Here is a 21081-nt window from a genome sequence, read left to right as displayed (position 1 = left end):
ATTAGATAACAGAAGTAAATTGGAAAGTTGTTTAAAATTGTATTCTCTATCTGAATCATGAAAGAAAAAAAATTGGGTTTAGTGTCCCTTTAAGTTTCATCTGATATTCATTAAAGGGATATGAAACCCAAAAATTATCGTTTGTGATGCAGACAGAGCAGACCATTTTTAAAAGTTTCCAATTTACTTCTATTATCAAATTTGCTTTGTTCCCATGATATTCTGTGTTTGAAAAGATACCTAGGTAGCATCTGGAACACGACATGGCAGGAAATAGCGCTGCCATCTAGTGCTCTTGTAAATTGATAATATTCTTGCAAAACTACTGCCACATAGTGCTCCGGAAATGGTCCGGCTCTTAAGCATACGTCGCTGTTTTTCAACAAAAAGATACCAAGAAAGCAAAGAAGTAAATTAGAAAGCTGTTTAAAATCACATGCACTACCTGAATCATGAAAGAACATTTTTAGGTTTGATATCCCTTTAAGGGTGCCATTCGGAATGAATGTATTAATGAAAATCGGTAAATCTGTTATTTGTTATGGGAAACCTAAAGGACCATTATAGTTGAAAACTCCACTTCTACTTCTTTAGAAAATGCAATTTTAAAACTTGCGAACCTGCAGTGCAGGCCTCTACTGGGTCCTGAGCGGTAAAGTTGAGAAGCTTGTCCGCTCGCCTTATAAAATATGGAGCCCTATGTGTTTAACCCCTTTTCCGGGGTTAAGCACCTAGCATTAAAGGGTTACTAGTCTAAAAATGACATGCATTTTTCAACTATAATGGCCCTTTATATTAAAGTTAAAGTAGTAGGTAATACTACTGCTACAAGCCAGAAAAAAATAAATATATATTTATGGGGTTAGTTCTGGCCAAGAACAAAAGTGATACACTACATATTGTGAGACACCAGAATTAATGAGCTGACAAAGAAAATTGCTATATTGTTTTTAAATTGTGTAATATATAATACAATCTATAAATTGTACGAGGCGCCACATAGGGTAGTATAGCACAGATATCTTGAATCAAATAATAAATATAATAATATAATATATAATATAATATAATAATAATATACTTTTAAATATGAAATTCATATTTAAAAGTAGACACCACCAGTGTGGTTTAGTATTCACGGGCTGAGAACTCTCAGTGACCCAGCACACTGTCTCCTGGCTTCATAAATCTTGGATCTTCAATTGTTTACATTCAGTTACACCCAGGTATGTAAAAAACAAGCAAACAAATCTTCTAGCGGTTTTAAAGAATTAAAAAAATATATATAATGAAAAAAACAAGTGCTAAAATCATGCAATTTGTTAGAGGATGCATAACTAGATTTTCAAATGAGATAATAGGGGCAAGATTACATATGCGGCATTGCCCGCAAAAGCTGGTGACGCCGGATTCTACGCAGTTTTGGTATCACATATACGGCGCCTCATATAAATTTTTACTCCCATAAGATAACATAGAATCGCGTCGCAAACTAGTATCCCATATTCAGTGCAAGGAGTTACGCGGCTAAAATTGAGAAATTTTACTCCTTTTTATCCCTCAAATCAGCCAATAAGATTTCAGTAGCTCTCATCCTATTGGCTGATTTGAATTTGAAAAATCAAATCAGCCAATAGGAATGCAAGGGGCACTATATTTAAACGTGTACCTTGAATTCACTATTTAGTGTACGGCGGCAATCATATGAGGAGAATCCTCCACGCTCCATGGCTCCGCGGTCGCCGGTCCTGCTCCGCGCTCATCTCTGCTCCGTGTTGGCTTGTTTAGGATTTTTTAGTGTCAGGTTTTTTATTTTGGGGGGTTTTACTGTTAGAGGGGGGACTAAGAGGCCTATTTAACAAAGATTTTGCGGACCTGATCCGACAGTGTGGATCAGGTCCGCAAGACTTCGCTTAATGCGGAGAGCAATACGCTCTCCGTATTCAGCATTGCACCAGCAGCTCACAAGAGCTGCTGGTGCAACACCGCCCCCTGCAGACTCGATCGGGTTGATTTGTGGCGATTCCTGTCCGCCTGCACAGAGCAGGAGGACAGGGTTATGGAGCAGCGGTCTTTAGACCGCTGCTTCTTAACTGCTGTTTCTGGCGAGTCTGAAGACTCGCCAGAAACACGGGCCCACAAGTTCCATACGGTTAAATGGGCCTCTTAGTGTTTTTTAAGGTTAAAGAGCTGTTTAACTTAGGGCAATGCCCTACAAAAAGCCCTTTTAAGAGCTATTGCTAGTTTAGCATTAGATTGGGGGGGTATTTTGGGGGGAGCTTTTTTATTTTCATAGGGATTAGGTTTATTTATTTTTATTTTGGATCATTTTGTTTATTATTTTCTGTAATTTTAGACTTTTTTATTTTGTTTTATTTTTGGTAATCTTAGATTAGTTTAATCTTAGTTTTATTTATTTTTAAGAAAAGTTAGCTTTTTTATTTTAATTGTAACTTAGTATATTTTAATTGGGGTTAATTTAGGGGGTGTTAGGTTAGGAGGTTTAGTAATTTAATTAGTTATTTGCATTGTGGGGGTTTGGCGGATTAGGGGTTAATAGTTTTATTAGGTTTATTGCGTTGTGGATTAATGGCGGATTAGGGGTTAATAGTTTTATACAGTTTCTTGCGATGAGGGTAAATGGCGGATTAGGGGTTAATAGTTTTATTAGGTTTATTGCGTTGTGGATTAATGGTGGATTAGGGGTTAATAGTTTTATACAGTTTCTTGCGATGAGGGTAAATGGCGGATTAGGGGTTAATAGATTTATTAGAATTATTGCATTGTGTGGGTTTGTCAGATTAGGGGTTAATAGTTTTATTAGGTTTATTGCGTTGTGGATTAATGGCGGATTAGGGGTTAATAGTTTTATACAGTTTCTTGCGATGAGGGTAAATGGCGGATTAGGGGTTAATACATTTATTAGGTAGTTTGCAAAGTTGGGGTTTGCGGACTTAGGGGTTAATACTTTTATTAGGTAGATCGTGATGTGTGTGAATGTCGGATTAGGGGTTAATAGTTTAATTAGGCATATTGCGTTCTGGGGAGTTGTCGGTTTAGGGGTTAATACTTTTATTATTAGTTCCGATGTGGGTTTGATGGCGGATATAGGGGTTTTACGTGACAGGTTTATTTTTGGGAGGTGTGTTAGACTTTTACGGGAGATTTGATATTTTTTTATTTTCTTAGGCGTCTGCAGTTTCTAAAGTGCCCTAAGTCACTGGCGACTCCAGAAAAGTGATACCACAATGTGCGAGGTAAAATTACGGGCGACGCGGGTTTCAGCAGTTGCGCTAAAGTTTGCGCCGCATATGCAATCTCGCCCTAGATGTTAACTTTAAAGCTGTTTACAGTATGTTTGAGTTTCATGTCCCTTTAATCTACTATATCAGATAAAGAAGTAAAATATAATAAAATAAATGTGAAATAAAACATCTCACTTAAACTCTGAACAAAAAATAGCCAGTTTAAGTTTACTATTAATATTATTAATTTATTTTTTTTTCTTGTTATATGTATACAAAGCTAAGAGGCTTTTGACTAGGGTATGATTTATTGTATACCATGTAAAATTAACAATAAAGTCATATTTTTTTATTTGGTGCATTTTAAAGAGGTTTTTTTTTTGTTTTTTGTTTTTTTAATGGAAGTGTCTATTAGACTTGTACAGCAGCAAAAATCTTGGGTTGAATATTTCAGAAAGTATATTCTGAATTATTTTTCCCCCAGAATATTTGATTGCTGCACTATTCAGTATTCATTTAGTTTAAAACTAAACAAATACTGAATATTAGTGCAACATTTGCATTTTTTTGTTAAACAAATGTAAATGTTCCTTTGATACAGGTGAAAAAGTTCACTTGTAGCGATATACTTACCTCTAGCGCACTGGAGAGCCGTGCTAATGCCGGCTTTTCGTTACAGAGCCCTGGCATGTGCTAATAGGAGGCTTAGCGTTGTGGATCCCAGGGCCTTAATGAAAATTTAACTAATATCTGTGTTTTTGGGAGGAATTCACATTTGTTCCGAAACCAATGCACAAGCCTAGTGTCTAATTATGAATAAAAGTACTTTATGGTCACACTTATTTAGGCAGGTCCCTGTCTAACAATAGAGCTGTGTATAAAATACCTCCCAACATTTTGCAGAAGGATAATGAAAGACCTTAGGGGACGTTGCCCACTGGTGTTTGGTGGACTTGCGTTTAGTGGGAGGTGTGGAGCTGTAAGTGTGCCATGAGCATGGTGGGTAAGGTCATAATGTTTGTGGGTGGAGCTTGGTTGGTCCCTATAAACTGTGACATGTGCCATGACAAAGGGAGGTGCAGGAAGGACACCAGGCAGACCTCCCAACCAGTTCCACAAGAAGGTCAGCACATTAATCAGCACAAAATATTACATTCAATGTTAATTTTCATTAAAGGGATAGTAAACACCAAAAATGTTATTGTCTCAAAAGATAGATTCCTTTATTTACCATACCCCAGTTTTGCATAACCAACAATGTAATAGAAATATACTTTTTACCTCTGTAATTATCTTGTAACTAAGCTTCTGCTGACTGCCTCCTTATCTCAGATCTTTTGATAGACTTGCATTTCAGGCAATTAGTGCTGAATTAAATAACTTCACGTGCATAAGAACAGTGTTATCTATATGAAACACATGAACTAACACCCACTAGCTGTGAAAAACTGTCAAATGCAGAGGCGGCCTACAAGGGCTTAGAAATATGCATATTAGCCTAAATAGGTTTAGCTTTCAATTAAGAGTAACAAGAGAACAAAGCAAAATTGATAATAAAAGTAAATTAGAAAGTTGTCCTATCTGAATCATGAAAGTTTAATTTGGATTTTACTATCCCTTTAAACATATTTTCACTCAAAAATATCTTGCATATTCCCAGTTGAAGGTGAGAAAGAGAAGTACTAAAATGTCTATTTTCAATTATTCTCTCTAGATATTGTATACAGGCAGAGAAAGGATAATGATTTCTGCTCTACCTGCAAGCTCAGACCATTTTAATGGGTTATGGTTTCGAAGAGCAAAAACAGCTTTTTATTTACAAAAATTAAACTTAGAGGAACAATTTCCTATACATTTTATACATGGCAGCTGGTATAACAAGTCATTAGAAACAAATTAAGGGAAAGTAATTTTACAGTATATTGTCCCTTTAAAGAGACCTTTGTCTTGTATCTCCTTTGTACAGAGATATCTGTATACAATAAAAGCAAACAAGATATTAGCCCCAAAACACGTGTACTTATTATTTTTCTTTTATCTACTAGTAATCCCTTGACTGCTATAAGAGCTGAGATTCTTTGCCTAGCCGAGTGTTTCTTGATTAATCCACTCTCCCACATAACACTCTCTGCCCTCCAAGTTTAGAGTCAACTGTGTGTTTTTTGATTACTTTTAATATGATAGAATACTTATTGTAATGAAATGAATGCAGGATGAAAATATTACTGCCTCCCTTGGGTTTTGTTTGAATTTACAATTAGGCATCAAGACAAAAAGTCTGTAGAAATTCACCAGAAGGCATTTGGCACTGCCACATATAATATGATTTACATTAGAAAAGTATAATGCATTATGTCTGTACATAAATGATGCAGTTGCAGTCTTCCAACGATTTAGATTAACATTGCATGTTAAAGACATCCATAATTCATTTCTCATATACATTTTTATCTGTACATACAGATTTTTGGATGGGAAAGTTCTTGACATTAATAAACAATTTCAAGATCACATTGGTCAAGGTGGACGCATATTGGAAATCCGTACCCCAGACGTGGTAGCTAACGTGAAGAAACAGGCACAGGCAGTAGGATACACTGAAGGAGCATTGCTAGCCCTGGCTATTATCATCATTTTGTGTTGTATACCTGCAATATTAGTAGTCATGGTCAGCTACAGACAGTAAGTATAATGTTTCATTAATTATTAACTCTTAACACAGATATATGTATTAAAGGGATGTTAAACGCACTAAGATTGTAATATAAAATGTTTAATTATGTGCAGTAGAAATACTTCACAGTACACTTTCATGATTTATTTTGTCCCCTTTTCCTGTAATATAACTCTGAAATGATGAGCTTTCCGTATCCTGTAAGAACTGGTGCCAACTCCAAACATCACAAGCCGAACACTGCTATGCTCCATACAGTCCTTTACTCTAGTAAATTTTTTATATTTGTACCCTATTTGCATCAGCAGATGACATGACGAGGATAACCTAGGTTACAACACGGCGCCTTCTGAAACTTTTTACTTCCATTTTCAAACTACTAATTTAATAATAAAAAAATATTTAATAATAAAAAATACACATCTGCATATTATCCCTGGGCTAAACTTTGCTTCAAATACATTATTATACCTACCACTTATTTAGTGTTTAATATCACTTTAAATGGTATACCTATCAATGTAATAGTGCATGTTTTTTTATTTCAAATATTTTATAAACTTTTTAAGTAACAGTGGTATCTATGTATATATTTAAATATATATACTGTATATATATATATATATATATATATACACAAACATAATTGTGCACGTGCAGCTACATAAGTATACAAATCATTTAAATGTGATTATTAAGAAGATTACACAGCTTCAACAAAGAATTAATAAGCAACAAATCTGTGATTAATGTCAAAGGATCCTGTCTTGGATTATGATAGGGCTATATGTTGACACAAATAAACCTTGCTGGTAGTCGACCCAACTAAATACACAGTGTTTAGTGTGGATTAAAATATATTTCTCTTGTTAAGTGTATCCAGTCCACGGATCATCCATTACTTTATGGGATATTAACTCCTCCCCAACAGGAAGTGCAAGAGGATTCACCCAGCAGAGCTGCTATATAGCTCCTCCCCTAACTGCCATTACCAGTCATTCTCTTGCACCCAACGAATAGATAGGATGTGTGAGAGGACTGTGATGATTATACTTAGTTTCATACCTTCAATCAAAAGTTTGTTATTTTATAATAGCACCGGAGTGTGTTATTCCTTCTCTGGTAGAATTTGAAGAAGAATCTACCTGAGTTTTTCTATGATTTTAGCCGGAGTAGTTAAGATCATATTGCTGTTTCTCGGCCATCTGAGGAGAGGTAAACTTCAGATCAGGGGACAGCGGGCAGATTAATCTGCAAAGAGGTATGTAGCAGCTTATTATTTTCTGACAATGGAATTGATGAGAAAATTCTGCCATACCGATATAATGTAAACTCAGCCTTAAATGCAGTAGCAGCAACTGGTATCAGGCTGTCATGTATGTATATTTTACACTTCAGTATTCTGGGGAATGGCACTTCACTGGAATTATACTGTATGCATAAAACTTTAGCCTAATTTGCAGGGACTAGCAACAGGCTTTTTAATAACACTCAATTTATTAATGTTAAACGTTTTTTGCTGGCATGTAAAATCGTTTAATTTTCTGAGGTACTGGGTGAAAAAATGTTTTGGGCACTATTTTTTCCACTTGGCAGTTGTTTTATTTAATTTATGACAGTTTACTGATCTCTCTCACTGTTGTGTATGAGGGGGAGGGGCCTTTTTTGGTGCTTTTGCTACGCATCAAAAAATTCAGTCAGAAGTTTATTGTCTTCCCTGCATGATCCGGTTCATCTCTACAGAACTCAGGGGTCTTCAAAACTTGTTTTGAGGGAGGTAATCACTCACAGCAGAGCTGTGAGATTGTAGTTGACTGTGATAAAAAAAACGTTTATTTCTGTATTTTTTTTTTTTTTTTCTGCTATCAGGGTTAGTTATCCTTTGCTAATGGGAGCAATCCTTTGCTAAAATTGTGTTTTTTACAAAGATTTGATGCTATAACTTTTCAGTTTATTAATTTTCAACTGTCATAACTTTTTCTGTGCTTCTTATAGGCACAGTACGTTTTCATATTATAGTAAATTACTTGAAAAGTATTTCCAAGTTGCTAGTTTATTTGCTAGTGTGTTAAACATGTCTGATTCAGAGGAAGATATCTGTGCTATATGTGCTAAAGCCAAAGTGGAGCCCAATAGAAATTTATGTACTAACTGTATTGATGCTACTTTAAATAAAAGTCAATCTGTACAAATTGAACATATTTCACCAAACAACGAGGGGAGAGTTATGCTGACTAACTCGCCTCACGTGTCAGTACCTGCATCTCCCGCTCGGGAGGTGCGTGATATTGTAGCGCCGAGTACATCTGGGTGGCCATTACAAATCACATTACAGGATATGGCTACTGTTATGACTGAAGTTTTGGCTAAATTACCAGAACTAAGAGGTAAGCGTGATCACTCTGGGGTGAGAACAGAGTGCGCTGATAATATTAGGGCCATGTCAGACACTGCGTCACAATTTGCAGAACATGAGGACGGAGAGCTTCATTCTAGGGGTGACGGTTCTGATCCAAACAAACTGGATTCAGATATTTCAAATTTTAAATTTAAGCTGGAAAACCTCCGTGTATTACTAGGGGAGGTGTTAGCGGCTCTGAATGATTGTAACACAGTTGCAATACCAGAGAAAATGTGTAGGTTGGATAAATATTTTGCGGTACCGGCGAGTACTGACGTTTTTCCTATACCTAAGAGACTTACTGAAATTGTTACTAAGGAGTGGGATAGACCCGGTGTGCCGTTCTCACCCCCTCCGATATTTAGAAAGATGTTTCCAATAGACGCCACCACACGGGACTTATGGCAAACAGTCCCTAAGGTGGAGGGAGCAGTTTCTACTTTAGCTAAGCGTACCACTATCCCGGTGGAGGATAGCTGTGCCTTTTCAGATCCAATGGATAAAAAGTTAGAGGGTTACCTTAAGAAAATGTTTGTTCAACAAGGTTTTATATTGCAACCTCTTGCATGCATTGCGCCTGTCACGGCTGCAGCAGCATTTTGGTTTGAGTCTCTGGAAGAGACACTTGAATCAGCTCCATTAGATGAGATTACACACAAGCTTAAAGCCCTTAAGTTAGCTAACTCATTTATTTCAGATGCCGTAGTACATTTAACTAAACTTACGGCTAAGAATTCCGGATTCGCCATTCAGGCACGCAGAGCACTGTGGCTAAAATCCTGGTCAGCTGACGTTACTTCTAAATCTAAATTGCTTAATATACCTTTCAAAGGGCAGACCTTATTCGGGCCCGGGTTGAAAGAAATTATCGCTGACATTACAGGAGGTAAAGGCCATGCCCTGCCTCAAGACAGAGCCAAACCTAAGGCTAGACAGTCTAATTTTCGTTCCTTTCGTAATTTCAAAGCAGGAGCAGCATCAACTTCCTCTGCACCAAAACAGGAAGGAGCTGTTGCTCGCTACAGACAAGGCTGGAGACCTAACCAGTCCTGGAACAAGGGCAAGCAGGCCAGGAAACCTGCTGCTGCCCCTAAGACAGCATGAATCGAGGGCCCCCGATCCGGGAACGGATCTAGTGGGGGGCAGACTTTCTCTCTTCGCCCAGGCTTGGGCAAGAGGTGTCCAGGATCCCTGGGCGTTAGAGATCATATCTCAGGGATACCTTCTAGACTTCAAATTCTCTCCCCCAAGAGGGAGATTTCATCTGTCAAGGTTGTCAACAAACCAAATAAAGAAAGAGGCGTTTCTACGCTGCGTACAAGATCTTTTATTAATGGGAGTGATCCATCCGGTTCCGCGGTCGGAACAAGGACAAGGGTTTTACTCAAATCTGTTTGTGGTTCCCAAAAAAGAGGGAACTTTCAGGCCAATCTTGGATTTAAAGATCCTAAACAAATTCCTAAGAGTTCCATCGTTCAAAATGGAAACTATTCGGACAATTTTACCCATGATCCAAAAGGGTCAGTACATGACCACAGTGGATTTAAAGGATGCTTACCTTCACATACCGATTCACAAAGATCATTACCGGTATCTAAGGTTTGCCTTTCTAGACAGGCATTACCAGTTTGTAGCTCTTCCATTCGGATTGGCTACGGCTCCGAGAATCTTCACAAAAGTTCTGGGTGCTCTTCTGGCGGTACTAAGACCACGAGGAATTGCGGTAGCTCCGTACCTAGACGACATTCTGATACAAGCTTCAAGCTTTCAAACTGCCAAGTCTCATACAGAGTTAGTACTGGCATTTCTAAGGTCGCATGGATGGAAGGTGAACGAAAAGAAGAGTTCTCTCTTTCCACTCACAAGAGTTCCCTTCTTGGGGACTCTTATAGATTCTGTAGAAATGAAGATTTACCTGACAGAAGACAGGTTAACAAAGCTTCAAAATGCATGCCGTGTCCTTCATTCCATTCAACACCCGTCAGTAGCTCAATGCATGGAGGTGATCGGCTTAATGGTAGCAGCAATGGACATAGTATCCTTTGCACGTCTACATCTCAGACCGCTGCAATTGTGCATGCTAAGTCAGTGGAATGGGGATTACTCAGACTTGTCCCCTACTCTGAATCTGGATCAAGAGACCAGAAATTCTCTTCTATGGTGGCTTTCTCGGCCACATCTGTCCAGGGGGATGCCATTCAGCAGGCCGGACTGGACAATTGTAACAACAGACACCAGCCTACTAGGTTGGGGCGCTGTCTGGAATTCTCTGAAGACTCAGGGACAATGGAATCAGGAGGAGAGTCTCCTACCAATAAATATTCTGGAATTGAGAGCAGTTCTCAATGCCCTTCTGGCTTGGCCCCAGTTAACAACTCGGGGGTTCATCAGGTTTCAGTCGGACAACATCACGACTGTAGCTTACATCAACCATCAGGGAGGGACAAGAAGCTCCCTAGCAATGATGGAAGTATCAAAGATAATTCGCTGGGCAGAGTCTCACTCTTGCCACCTGTCAGCAATCCACATCCCGGGAGTGGAGAACTGGGAGGCGGATTTCTTAAGTCGTCAGACTTTTCATCCGGGGGAGTGGGAACTTCATCCGGAGGTCTTTGCCCAAATACTTCGACGTTGGGGCAAACCAGAGATAGATCTCATGGCGTCTCGACAGAACGCCAAGCTTCCTCGTTACGGGTCCAGATCCAGGGATCCGGGAGCGGTTCTGATAGATGCTTTGACAGCACCTTGGACCTTCGGGATGGCTTATGTGTTTCCACCCTTCCCGATGCTTCCTCGATTGATTGCCAGAATCAAACAGGAGAGAGCATCAGTGATTCTAATAGCGCCTGCATGGCCACGCAGGACTTGGTATGCAGATCTAGTGGACATGTCATCCTGTCCACCTTGGTCGCTACCTCTGAAACAGGACCTTCTGATCCAGGGTCCCTTCAAACATCAAAATCTAATTTCTCTGAAGCTGACTGCTTGGAAATTGAACGCTTGATTTTATCAAAACGTGGTTTTTCTGAGTCAGTTATTGATATCTTAATACAGGCTAGGAAGCCTGTTACCAGAAAGATTTACCATAAGATATGGCGCAAATACTTATATTGGTGCGAATCCAAGAGTTACTCATGGAGTAAGGTTAGGATTCCGAGGATATTGTCTTTTCTACAAGAAGGTTTAGAAAAGGGTTTATCCGCTAGTTCCTTAAAGGGACAGATTTCAGCTCTGTCCATTCTTTTACACAAACGTCTGTCAGAAGTTCCGGACGTTCAAGCTTTTTGTCAGGCTTTAGCTAGGATCAAGCCTGTGTTTAAAACTGTTGCTCCACCATGGAGTTTGAACTTAGTTCTTAATGTTTTACAGGGGGTTCCGTTTGAACCCCTTCATTCCATTGATATCAAGTTGTTATCTTGGAAAGTTCTGTTTTTAATGGCGATTTCCTCGGCTCGAAGAGTCTCGGAGTTATCTGCCTTACATTGTGATTCTCCTTATCTGATTTTTCATTCAGACAAGGTAGTTCTGCGTACTAAACCTGGGTTCCTACCTAAGGTGGTCACTAACAGGAATATCAATCAAGAGATTGTGGTTACATCTTTGTGTCCTAATCCTTCTTCGAAAAAGGAACGTCTGCTACACAATCTAGATGTAGTCCGTGCCCTGAAATTTTATCTACAGGCAACTAAGGATTTTCGACAAACGTCTTCCCTGTTTGTCGTTTATTCTGGTCAGAGGAGAGGTCAAAAAGCTTCGGCTACCTCTCTCTCCTTTTGGCTTCGTAGCATAATACGGTTAGCCTATGAGACTGCTGGACAGCAGCCTCCTGAAAGAATTACAGCACATTCTACTAGAGCTGTGGCTTCCACTTGGGCCTTTAAGAATGAGGCTTCTGTTGAACAGATTTGCAAGGCTGCAACTTGGTCTTCTCTTCATACTTTTTCCAAATTTTACAAATTTGACACTTTTGCTTCTTCGGAGGCTGTTTTTGGGAGAAAGGTTCTTCAGGCAGTGGTTCCTTCCGTATAAAGAGCCTGCCTGTCCCTCCCGTCATCCGTGTACTTTAGCTTTGGTATTGTATCCCATAAGTAATGGATGATCCGTGGACTGGATACACTTAACAAGAGAAAACATAATTTATGCTTACCTGATAAATTTATTTCTCTTGTAGTGTATCCAGTCCACGGCCCGCCCTGTCACTTTAAGGCAGGTAATTTTTCCATTAAACTACAGTCACCACTGTACCCTATGGTTTTCCTTTCTCTGCCTGTTTTCGGTCGAATGACTGGTAATGGCAGTTAGGGGAGGAGCTATATAGCAGCTCTGCTGGGTGAATCCTCTTGCACTTCCTGTTGGGGAGGAGTTAATATCCCATAAGTAATGGATGATCCGTGGACTGGATACACTACAAGAGAAATAAATTTATCAGGTAAGCATAAATTATGTTATATATATATATATATATATATATATATATATATATATATATATATATATATATGGCATAAATGGACCTAGCACTCCTGTATTTAGAAGTATAATAACTTCCAGGGTGCACTCTAACTTTAGTACTTAAACTGATATGACATGAGTTTTGGTTTTAATCACTCTACTTTTATTAGTGACGTTTCTGCATTGTGCGCCTTCTTCAGACTAAAGATAATGACATAAAATACTTTACTTACCCCTTATAAATACCCCGACACCAATAACAAACTCTGTTCGTCGGCAACTGTGCATGCTCCCCTGGCTTGCTACAGGGTCACTGTATAGGCAAACTTAAAAAACGTCAAAACAAAAGGATACAGAAAACTTATCATGAATATCAATGTCAAAATGCAATACATGAACACATTACTATGATTGTATCAGGTTAACACGCATTACAACCTCACTCATAAGGTAATCATCTTATAGAATCACAGCATAAAGGAATATAACTCGCTCCATAACAACACCAATGTGATCGCTCACTCATTATGACTACTATATGTAAGCATCTGACAATACAAAAACAATATGCAGATTGTGATGTGCCTATGTCACACCTCCATCAATATTATACCACTCAACATCAACAAAATATGTTATGTGTGGAATCCATTGGTAAACTGCAATCCATATTCAAAATCCTGTTACAAACAGAATCTACTTGTTAATTACTTCTTAAAGCATTCATCATCTAGATGTTAGTGCATATTAATTAATATACTCTTCATAAACATATGGATTAATAGTTTGGGTAGCCTCATACATGATCAGTTAATCTTATACTCCAACACTACATACCACTTCATGTATCATCCTCATACCAAGGGAAGCAGCCTCTTTACTATATACTCTTCCTCTATACTCTTTACCTCTATACTCTTCCATAGGTATAATGGTGCTGCAGCTAATTTCATACATTGCAGATCATCTCACAATAAACACAAGCAAACACATCTCATATGACTGAACATTGTATTGTCGATCCCTTAATCATAATCAATTGCAGAAATGTTACTGGCAATCTACCATTTACACCTCTTATTCGGAGCATATATTCACACAGTGGGGCCGATTTATCAAGCTCTGAATGGAGCTTGCTGCCCCTTGTTTCTGGTGAGCTTTCAGGCTCCACAGAAACAGAAGTTATGAAGCAGCGTTCTAAAGACCACTGCACCATAACTTGTCCGCCTGCTCTGAGGCCACGGAGAGAAAGCAACCCGATCGAATACGATCGGGTTGATTGACACCCCCTGCTAGCGGCCAATCTGCAGGGGGCGGTATTGCACAAGCAGTTCTGGTGAACTGCTTGTGCAATGATAAATGCCAACAGCGTATGCTTTATCATGTCTGCTCGCACTTTCATAAATATACCCCAATATCTCAATACAGGCTGTCTAAACTTTTGTTCCAAAGCCCCCATTTGCTGCCTACATATAATTATAGAAAATATTGAAAATCCGGATGAGTATTCAAGCCCTTTGTGACCAGAGTTTCTAATGCATATATCTATCTTGATTCTTTTTGAAGTGGTATCTTGGCTCTATCACCCCCCCCCATCAAGGGGAGGGACATGATCAATGATCATATATCTAAGTTCTGACACTGAATACTTATCCATTAAAAAATGTTTGGCCACTGTTTTTTCGGCCTGTCCAGATTCCAAATTTGCCCTGATAGCACAGTGATGATTCACCATGCGTGTTCTCAAGTTCTCATTAGTTTTTTGTCCCCATATTATACCTTCCAAAGCTACAATGAAGCATGTAAATTATGTACTTTGTGATACAGGTGAATCTAAATCTGATATTATATTGTTTCTCCATGGATGTATAAAGAACTGTCCTTGAGTCAAACCATTGCACGTTGTGCAGACACTGGTTTTGGACTGCCAAGCCAAGTCACAGCGTTGTAGCTCAATTTGAAATCAGATATATCCTTAGGTCAATTAAGTCAATAGAAGCTACTGAAGAATTTGTCTTAAAACTCAGATTGTAATTGATACTGTTCAGATCTTTAAATCACTCATCCAATATTAAATTGTGTACCAGCAGGAGGGAGGTCATAATAGTGTGGTCTTGCCACTGGCAGCAAGATCCACTCTATTACAGCCCCCAAAACAATTAATGACCAGTGACGTACAGGGTGCATAGTGGTCGTTAAGGGGCGAAATAGCAAGACACGACCATGAGATGAGATAAACACAATAGAAAAGCCCACAGCCAGCCCCTAATCTAAAAGGATGCCTCATTCTATCAAGCAAAAATATGTTACCCTAATAAAACAGACATTCAAATATTTTGCAATCACAAACATTAACATAACATGATTTGCAAGCTTGTTTCCTACTTGTTGAAGCTGTTATTGCTTTTCTGTGTTGCTAGTGGTTCACATTGGATGTATGAGATATCATGTATTGGGTACCTACAAAAACATTAAATACAGTAGAATTGCATAATCAACAAATTCATAATTAAAATATAACGCAATAGAACTTAGGGGTAGATTTATCATAGTGCCAACGGACATAATAGAATGTAGCGTATCATGTCCACCACACATCTATAAATGCTGACAACATACACTATCGGCATTTTTCATTGCACCAGCAGTTCTTGTGAACTGCTGGTACAATGCCGTCCTCTGCGGATTCGGGGCCAATCAGCCACTAGCAGGGGTGTCAATCAACCTGATCGTATAGGATCAAGTTTATTTCTGTCTGCTGCCTTAGATCAGGCGGACAAGTTATGGAGCAGCGGTCTTTAGACCACTGCGTCATAACTTCTGTTTCCGGCGAGCCTGAAGGCTTGTGCGGAAACAGGGGCATCAAGCTCCATATGGAGCTTGATAAATCAGCCCCTTAGTCTGAATTTTAAATGAGCAGTAGTTTATTGTTCTGGAAAAAAAGTTACTTCCATTTTCCTTTACCCTGTATCATGTGACAGCCACCAGCCAATCAATAAAAATGCATACACATATATTCTGTTCACTCTTGCACATGCTCAGTAGGAGCTGGTGCCTCAGAAAGTGTGCATATATATACAGATTGTGCACATAGACATTAATGGCAGGAATGCATACTAATGAAACCCTGGAAAAGATAAGTGAAGAGATGCCCAATAAATTTCAGCTTTAGTGCTCCATTTAAAAAGCTGTGATAGCAGCTTAGAAGCATCTTTGGCTGCAGGCTTGCATAACCCCCTAAACCAACTGTAAAGTGGTGTTCCTCAATCCCCTGGTACTCTGATCAGGGAGATTGACAGCTGTGCGCAAGCAGGGGGTGGCATTGCACATAAAGCAAAGTGTTCAATGTTAAATGGGGGTAGCATATTGCTTCTTACTAGCCGCAATGGCGGGCGGACAGGGACAGAAATTTCTGCCCGGGGTTGCTAACTCTAGCCCATAATCTTGCCTTTAAACATGTCCCCCCAACAGCCACCCAAGGGTCTATTAATCTAGCCCATTAACTGCCTTGCAATCTCAGACAAAAGGCACTTTTGAGGGTGGGGGTTGGGGTTTTCCATTGCCAATAAGATTGCCAATAAGATGCCTTTTTAAACAATGTCTAATGATTACCAGAATTTATTTTAAATATTTAAACACTGTTAATGTAGTGACATTAAAGATTTTGGTTACATCTCTGTAAGTAAATGTTCTTTGATATCTCAAAAGGATTTCCAGTGGTGTAATTACATTTATTTTGCTTTCAACAATATCATTGTCCTTTTTATCAAGTTAAAAATAAACTAAAAACAAAATCATAGATTTTTTTCCTCGTTAATTCACTTGAACTTTACCTGCATTGAATTATTTAATTAAAGTATTTGAGAAATGGGCTGGTTTAATTACATTTTCACACAACAACAGAAACATAGAAATGTTTCAATTGGGTTATTTCAATTAAACAAATTTTCCATTAGCAATGCTTAAAAAAAAATAAAAAATCAAATGAATGTTATCCAGGAAAGACAATGACTGTTTTATGAATACCTTGGGTTTAAAAATGTACTGTGAATTCATCATAAGAATGCATTGCATGTTAAATTCAACCTAGAGTATAATTGTACATGGCTATTATTCATGGCTTCTTTAATTTGCTTTGAGCAGAGAGAACGATAATGCTTTTGTAATTATACAAAAAAAAAGATTACTTTATCCTTAATAACTTACTTTTTCAGAATATTTTAGACAATAGAGAACACAAAACATATACTTAACTTACAGTAACTGTTTATCCTGTAACATCTTTCCTTCAACATAATTTATTGCTAGGCTGGTTTCTACAGTAGAGTTAATGGCTTTCTAAAGGGTATTACATTCATTTTTGCCAATTTAATATTTTAGTTATTAGAATGTCATTAAAGTATGCATTTTGAAAGAGCGATAAAGTTATGTTAATGTCAATGACAGTATAAGTAACTGTTCTAACTTAATTTTTTTTCTTTTTTTCCCAATCAACACACAAAAAAAAAGGTTTAAAGAGTAAGTACTTTTGAATTTTCTTTAAGTTTGAATGCATGAGTTGCAATAAAATGAAATACAAATTCCTGTGCCATATTTATGTATATGTTAGCTATGCCAAGACCAGAGCTGCAAATGATCAGCTTAGACCACGTTTTTCATGTAGCGTTTCTTCTAATATTGTCTAGTATCCCTGTTATGTTTCCACACCAGATTGCTTTTGTACATGCTACACAGATGCAGTTGGAACGTGCAAAAAAAGCTGGCAACTTAAACATTTTCTTTTTATTGAACTCTTAAAAAGGCATAACATAAGACACTTTTAAAACAAACAAAGTCAGGTTTCCACTTGCCTTACGCGTTTCGGCACACTTGCCATAATCATAGACAAGGAAGCACTGAATCAATTAACAAATAACAGAAAAAGATAAAAAAAACTTTTTTTATGACAAAAAGGCACATGTGTGATGCCTTTTATTTAGTTATAAATAGAAAACAAAACAGATTTATAAGTTTAGGAACAAATACATTAGTTTAGCCTTAAAGGGACAGTCAACACCAAAATTGTTATATTAATATACTTTATAACATTTAAACCTCTAAATTTCTGCCTGTTTCTCCAACATTGGTGTGTCCGGTCCACGGCGTCATCCATTACTTGTGGGATATTCTCCTCCCCCACAGGGAAAGGCAAGGAGAGCACACAGCAAGAGCTGTCCATATAGTCCCTCCCAGGCTCCGCCCCCCCCAGTCATTCTCCTTGCCGCTCTGAACAAGTAGCATCTCCTCGGGGATGGTGAGGAGTTTGTGGTGTTTAGTTGTAGTTTTTTATTCTTCTATCAAGAGTTTGTTATTTTAAAATAGTGCTGGTATGTACTATTTACTCTGAAACAGAAAGAGATGAAGAGTTCTGTTTAAAAGAGGATTATGATTTTAGCAGACAGTAACTAAAATCAGTTGCTGTTCCCACACAGGACTGTTGAGATGAGAGAACTTCCGTTGGGGGGAACAGTTTGCAGACTTTTCTGCTCAAGGTATGACTAGCCATTTTTCTAACAAGACTGTGTAATGCTGGAAGGCTGTCATTTTCCCTCATGGGGATTGGTAAGCCATTTTCTTAGTCTCAAACAGAATAAAGGGCTTATTATGGGCTATACACTGGTAGACACTCTTAAGGGCTAAATTGATTGCTTTATTTAAGTATTATATGCAGTTTGAAGTTGAATTTCACACTTTTATAACATTGGGGAACGTTTTTTAGCACCAGGCACTTGTTAAGACACCTTCCCAGTCAGGAAGGGCCTTTCTCTGTAGTAGGCAGAGCCTCATTTTCGCGCCATTACTGTGCAGTTACTTTTGAGTACAGTACATGCAGCTGCATGTGTGTGGGTCTGGAATCCACTAAAAACGTTCCTAGAAGGCTTCATTTGATATCATATACCCCCCTGGGATTGGTGAAGTCGCAGCAAAGGCTGGGACTGTAAGGGGGTTAAAATTAAAAACGGCTCCGGTTTCCACATTTTAAGGGTTAACAGCTTGAAAATTGGGGTGCAATACTTTGAATGCATTAAGACACTGTGGTGAATTGGTAAAGATTGGACAATTCCTTCATAGTTTTTCACATATTCAGTAATAAAGTGTGCCCTGTTTAACATTTAAAGAGACAGTAACGGTTTTGTTTTAAAACGGTTTTTGTGCTTTATTAACCAGTTTAAGCCTGTTTAACATGTCTGTACCTTCAGATAGATCATGTTCTGTATGTATGGTAGCCAATGTGGTTCCCCCTTCAAATATGTGTGATAATTGTGCCATAGCGTCCAAACAAAGTAAGGACAGTACTGTCACAAATTGTAAAGTTGCCCAGGATGATTCCTCAGATGAAGGAAGTAGACATAGTTCTACATCATCTCCTTCTGTGTCTATACCAGTTATGCCCGCGCAGGCGACCCCTAGTACTTCTAGCGCACCAATGCTTGTTACTATGCAGCAATTGACAGCAGTAATGGATAACTCCATAGCTAATATTTTATCCAAAATGCCAGCATTTCAGAGAAAGCGTGATTGCTCTGTTTTAAACACTGTAGAGCAGGAGGGCGCTGATGATAATTTTTCTGTCATACCCTCACACCCATCTGAAGTGGCAGTGAGGGAGGGTTTGTCAGATGGGGAAATTTCTGATACAGGAAGAATTTCTCAGCAGGCAGAACCTGATGTTGTGACATTTAAATCAAAATTAGAGCATCTCCGCGCATTACTTAAGGAGGTGCTATCTACTCTGGATGATTGTGACAATCTGGTCAACCCAGAAAAATTGCGCAAGATGGACAAGTTCCTTGAGGTCCCGGTGCACCCTGATGCTTTTCCGATACCTAAACGGGTGGCGGACATAGTGATTAAGGAGTGGGAGAAGCCAGGCATACCTTTTGTCCCTCCTCCTATATTTAAGAAATTGTTCCCTATGGTCGACCCCAGGAAGGACACATGGCAAACAGTCCCTAAGGTCGAGGGGGCGGTTTCTACTCTAGCCAAGCGCACGACCATTCATATTGAGGACAATTGTGCTTTCAAAGATCCTATGGATAAAAAATTGGAGGGTTTGCTTAAAAAGATTTTTGTACAGCAAGGTTACCTCCTTTAACCTATTTCGTGCATTATTCCTGTCACTACAGCGGCGTGGTTCTGGTTCGAGGAACTGGAAAAGTCGCTCAGTAGGGAGACTCCGTATGAGGAAGTCATGGACAGAATTCACGCACTTAAGTTAGCTAATTCCTTTATTTTAGACACCGCTTTGCAGTTAGCGAGGTTAGCGGCGAAAAATTCAGGGTTTACAATTGGGGCGCGTAGAGCGCTCTGGCTAAAGTCTTGGTCGGCGGATGTATATTCCAAGACAAAATTGCTTAATACCCCTTTCAAAGGTAAGACCCTTTTTGGGCCAGAATTGAAAGAGATTATTTCAGACATCACTGAGGGAAAGGGCCATGCCCTCCCACAAGATAAACCTTTCAAGGCTAAGAATAAGTCCAATTTTCGTTCCATTCGCAATTTCAGGAACGGACCGGCTTCCAACTCGGCAGCCTCTAGACAAGAGGGTAATGCTTCCCAGACTAAACCAGCTTGGAAATCAATGCAAGGCTGGAACAAGGGTAAACAGGCCAAGAAGCCTGCTGCTGCTACCAAAACAGCATGAATTGGTAGCCCCCGATCCGGGACCGGATCTAGTAGGGGGCAGACTCTCTCTCTTTGCTCAGGCTTAGGCAAGAGATGTTCAGGATCCCTGGACACTAGAAATAGTCTCTCAGGGTTTTCTTCTGGAGTTCAAGGAACTACCCTCAAGGGGAAGGTTCCACATGTCTAACTTATCTTCAAACCAAATAAAGAGACAGGCATTCTTACATTGTGTAGAAGACCTGTTAAAGATGGGAGTGATACACCCAGTTCCAACTGTGGAACAAGGTCGGGGGTTTTACTCAAATCTGTTTGTAGTTCCCAAAAAAGAGGGAATTTTCAGACCAATTCTGGATTTAAAAATTTTAAACAAATTTCTCAGAGTTCCATCGTTCAAATGGAAACCATTCGAACAATTTTATCTACAATCCAGGAGGGTCAATTTATGACTACCGTGGATTTAAAGGATGCGTATCTACATATTCCTATCCACAAAGATCATCCAAGGATTTTCACAAAGGTGCTAGGGTCCCTTCTAGAGGTTCTAAGACCAAGGGGTATTGCAGTGGCACCTTATCTGGACGACATTCTAATCCAAACGTCGTCTCTTTCCAAAGCAAAGGCTCATACAGACATTGTTCTAGCCT

The 21081-nt window shown here is 38.9% G+C and overlaps 1 protein-coding gene across 1 annotated transcript in view; it reads left to right on the top strand.

Annotated features, from left to right (window-relative positions):
• The window catches only part of PCDH15 (protocadherin related 15), a 1588775-nt gene that overhangs the window by 1472295 nt on the left and 95399 nt on the right, over window positions 1-21081 (top strand). Inside the window, exon 28 of the mRNA XM_053692906.1 lies at window positions 5709-5927. Within this exon, the coding sequence (XP_053548881.1) occupies window positions 5709-5927 (219 nt within the window). The remainder of the gene's footprint in view (window positions 1-5708; window positions 5928-21081) is intronic.

This window comes from Bombina bombina, chromosome 9 (assembly GCF_027579735.1).
Source record: "Bombina bombina isolate aBomBom1 chromosome 9, aBomBom1.pri, whole genome shotgun sequence".
NCBI classification, from domain to species: Eukaryota; Metazoa; Chordata; class Amphibia; order Anura; family Bombinatoridae; genus Bombina; species Bombina bombina.
This window is presented reverse-complemented; position numbering and strand designations above follow the sequence as displayed.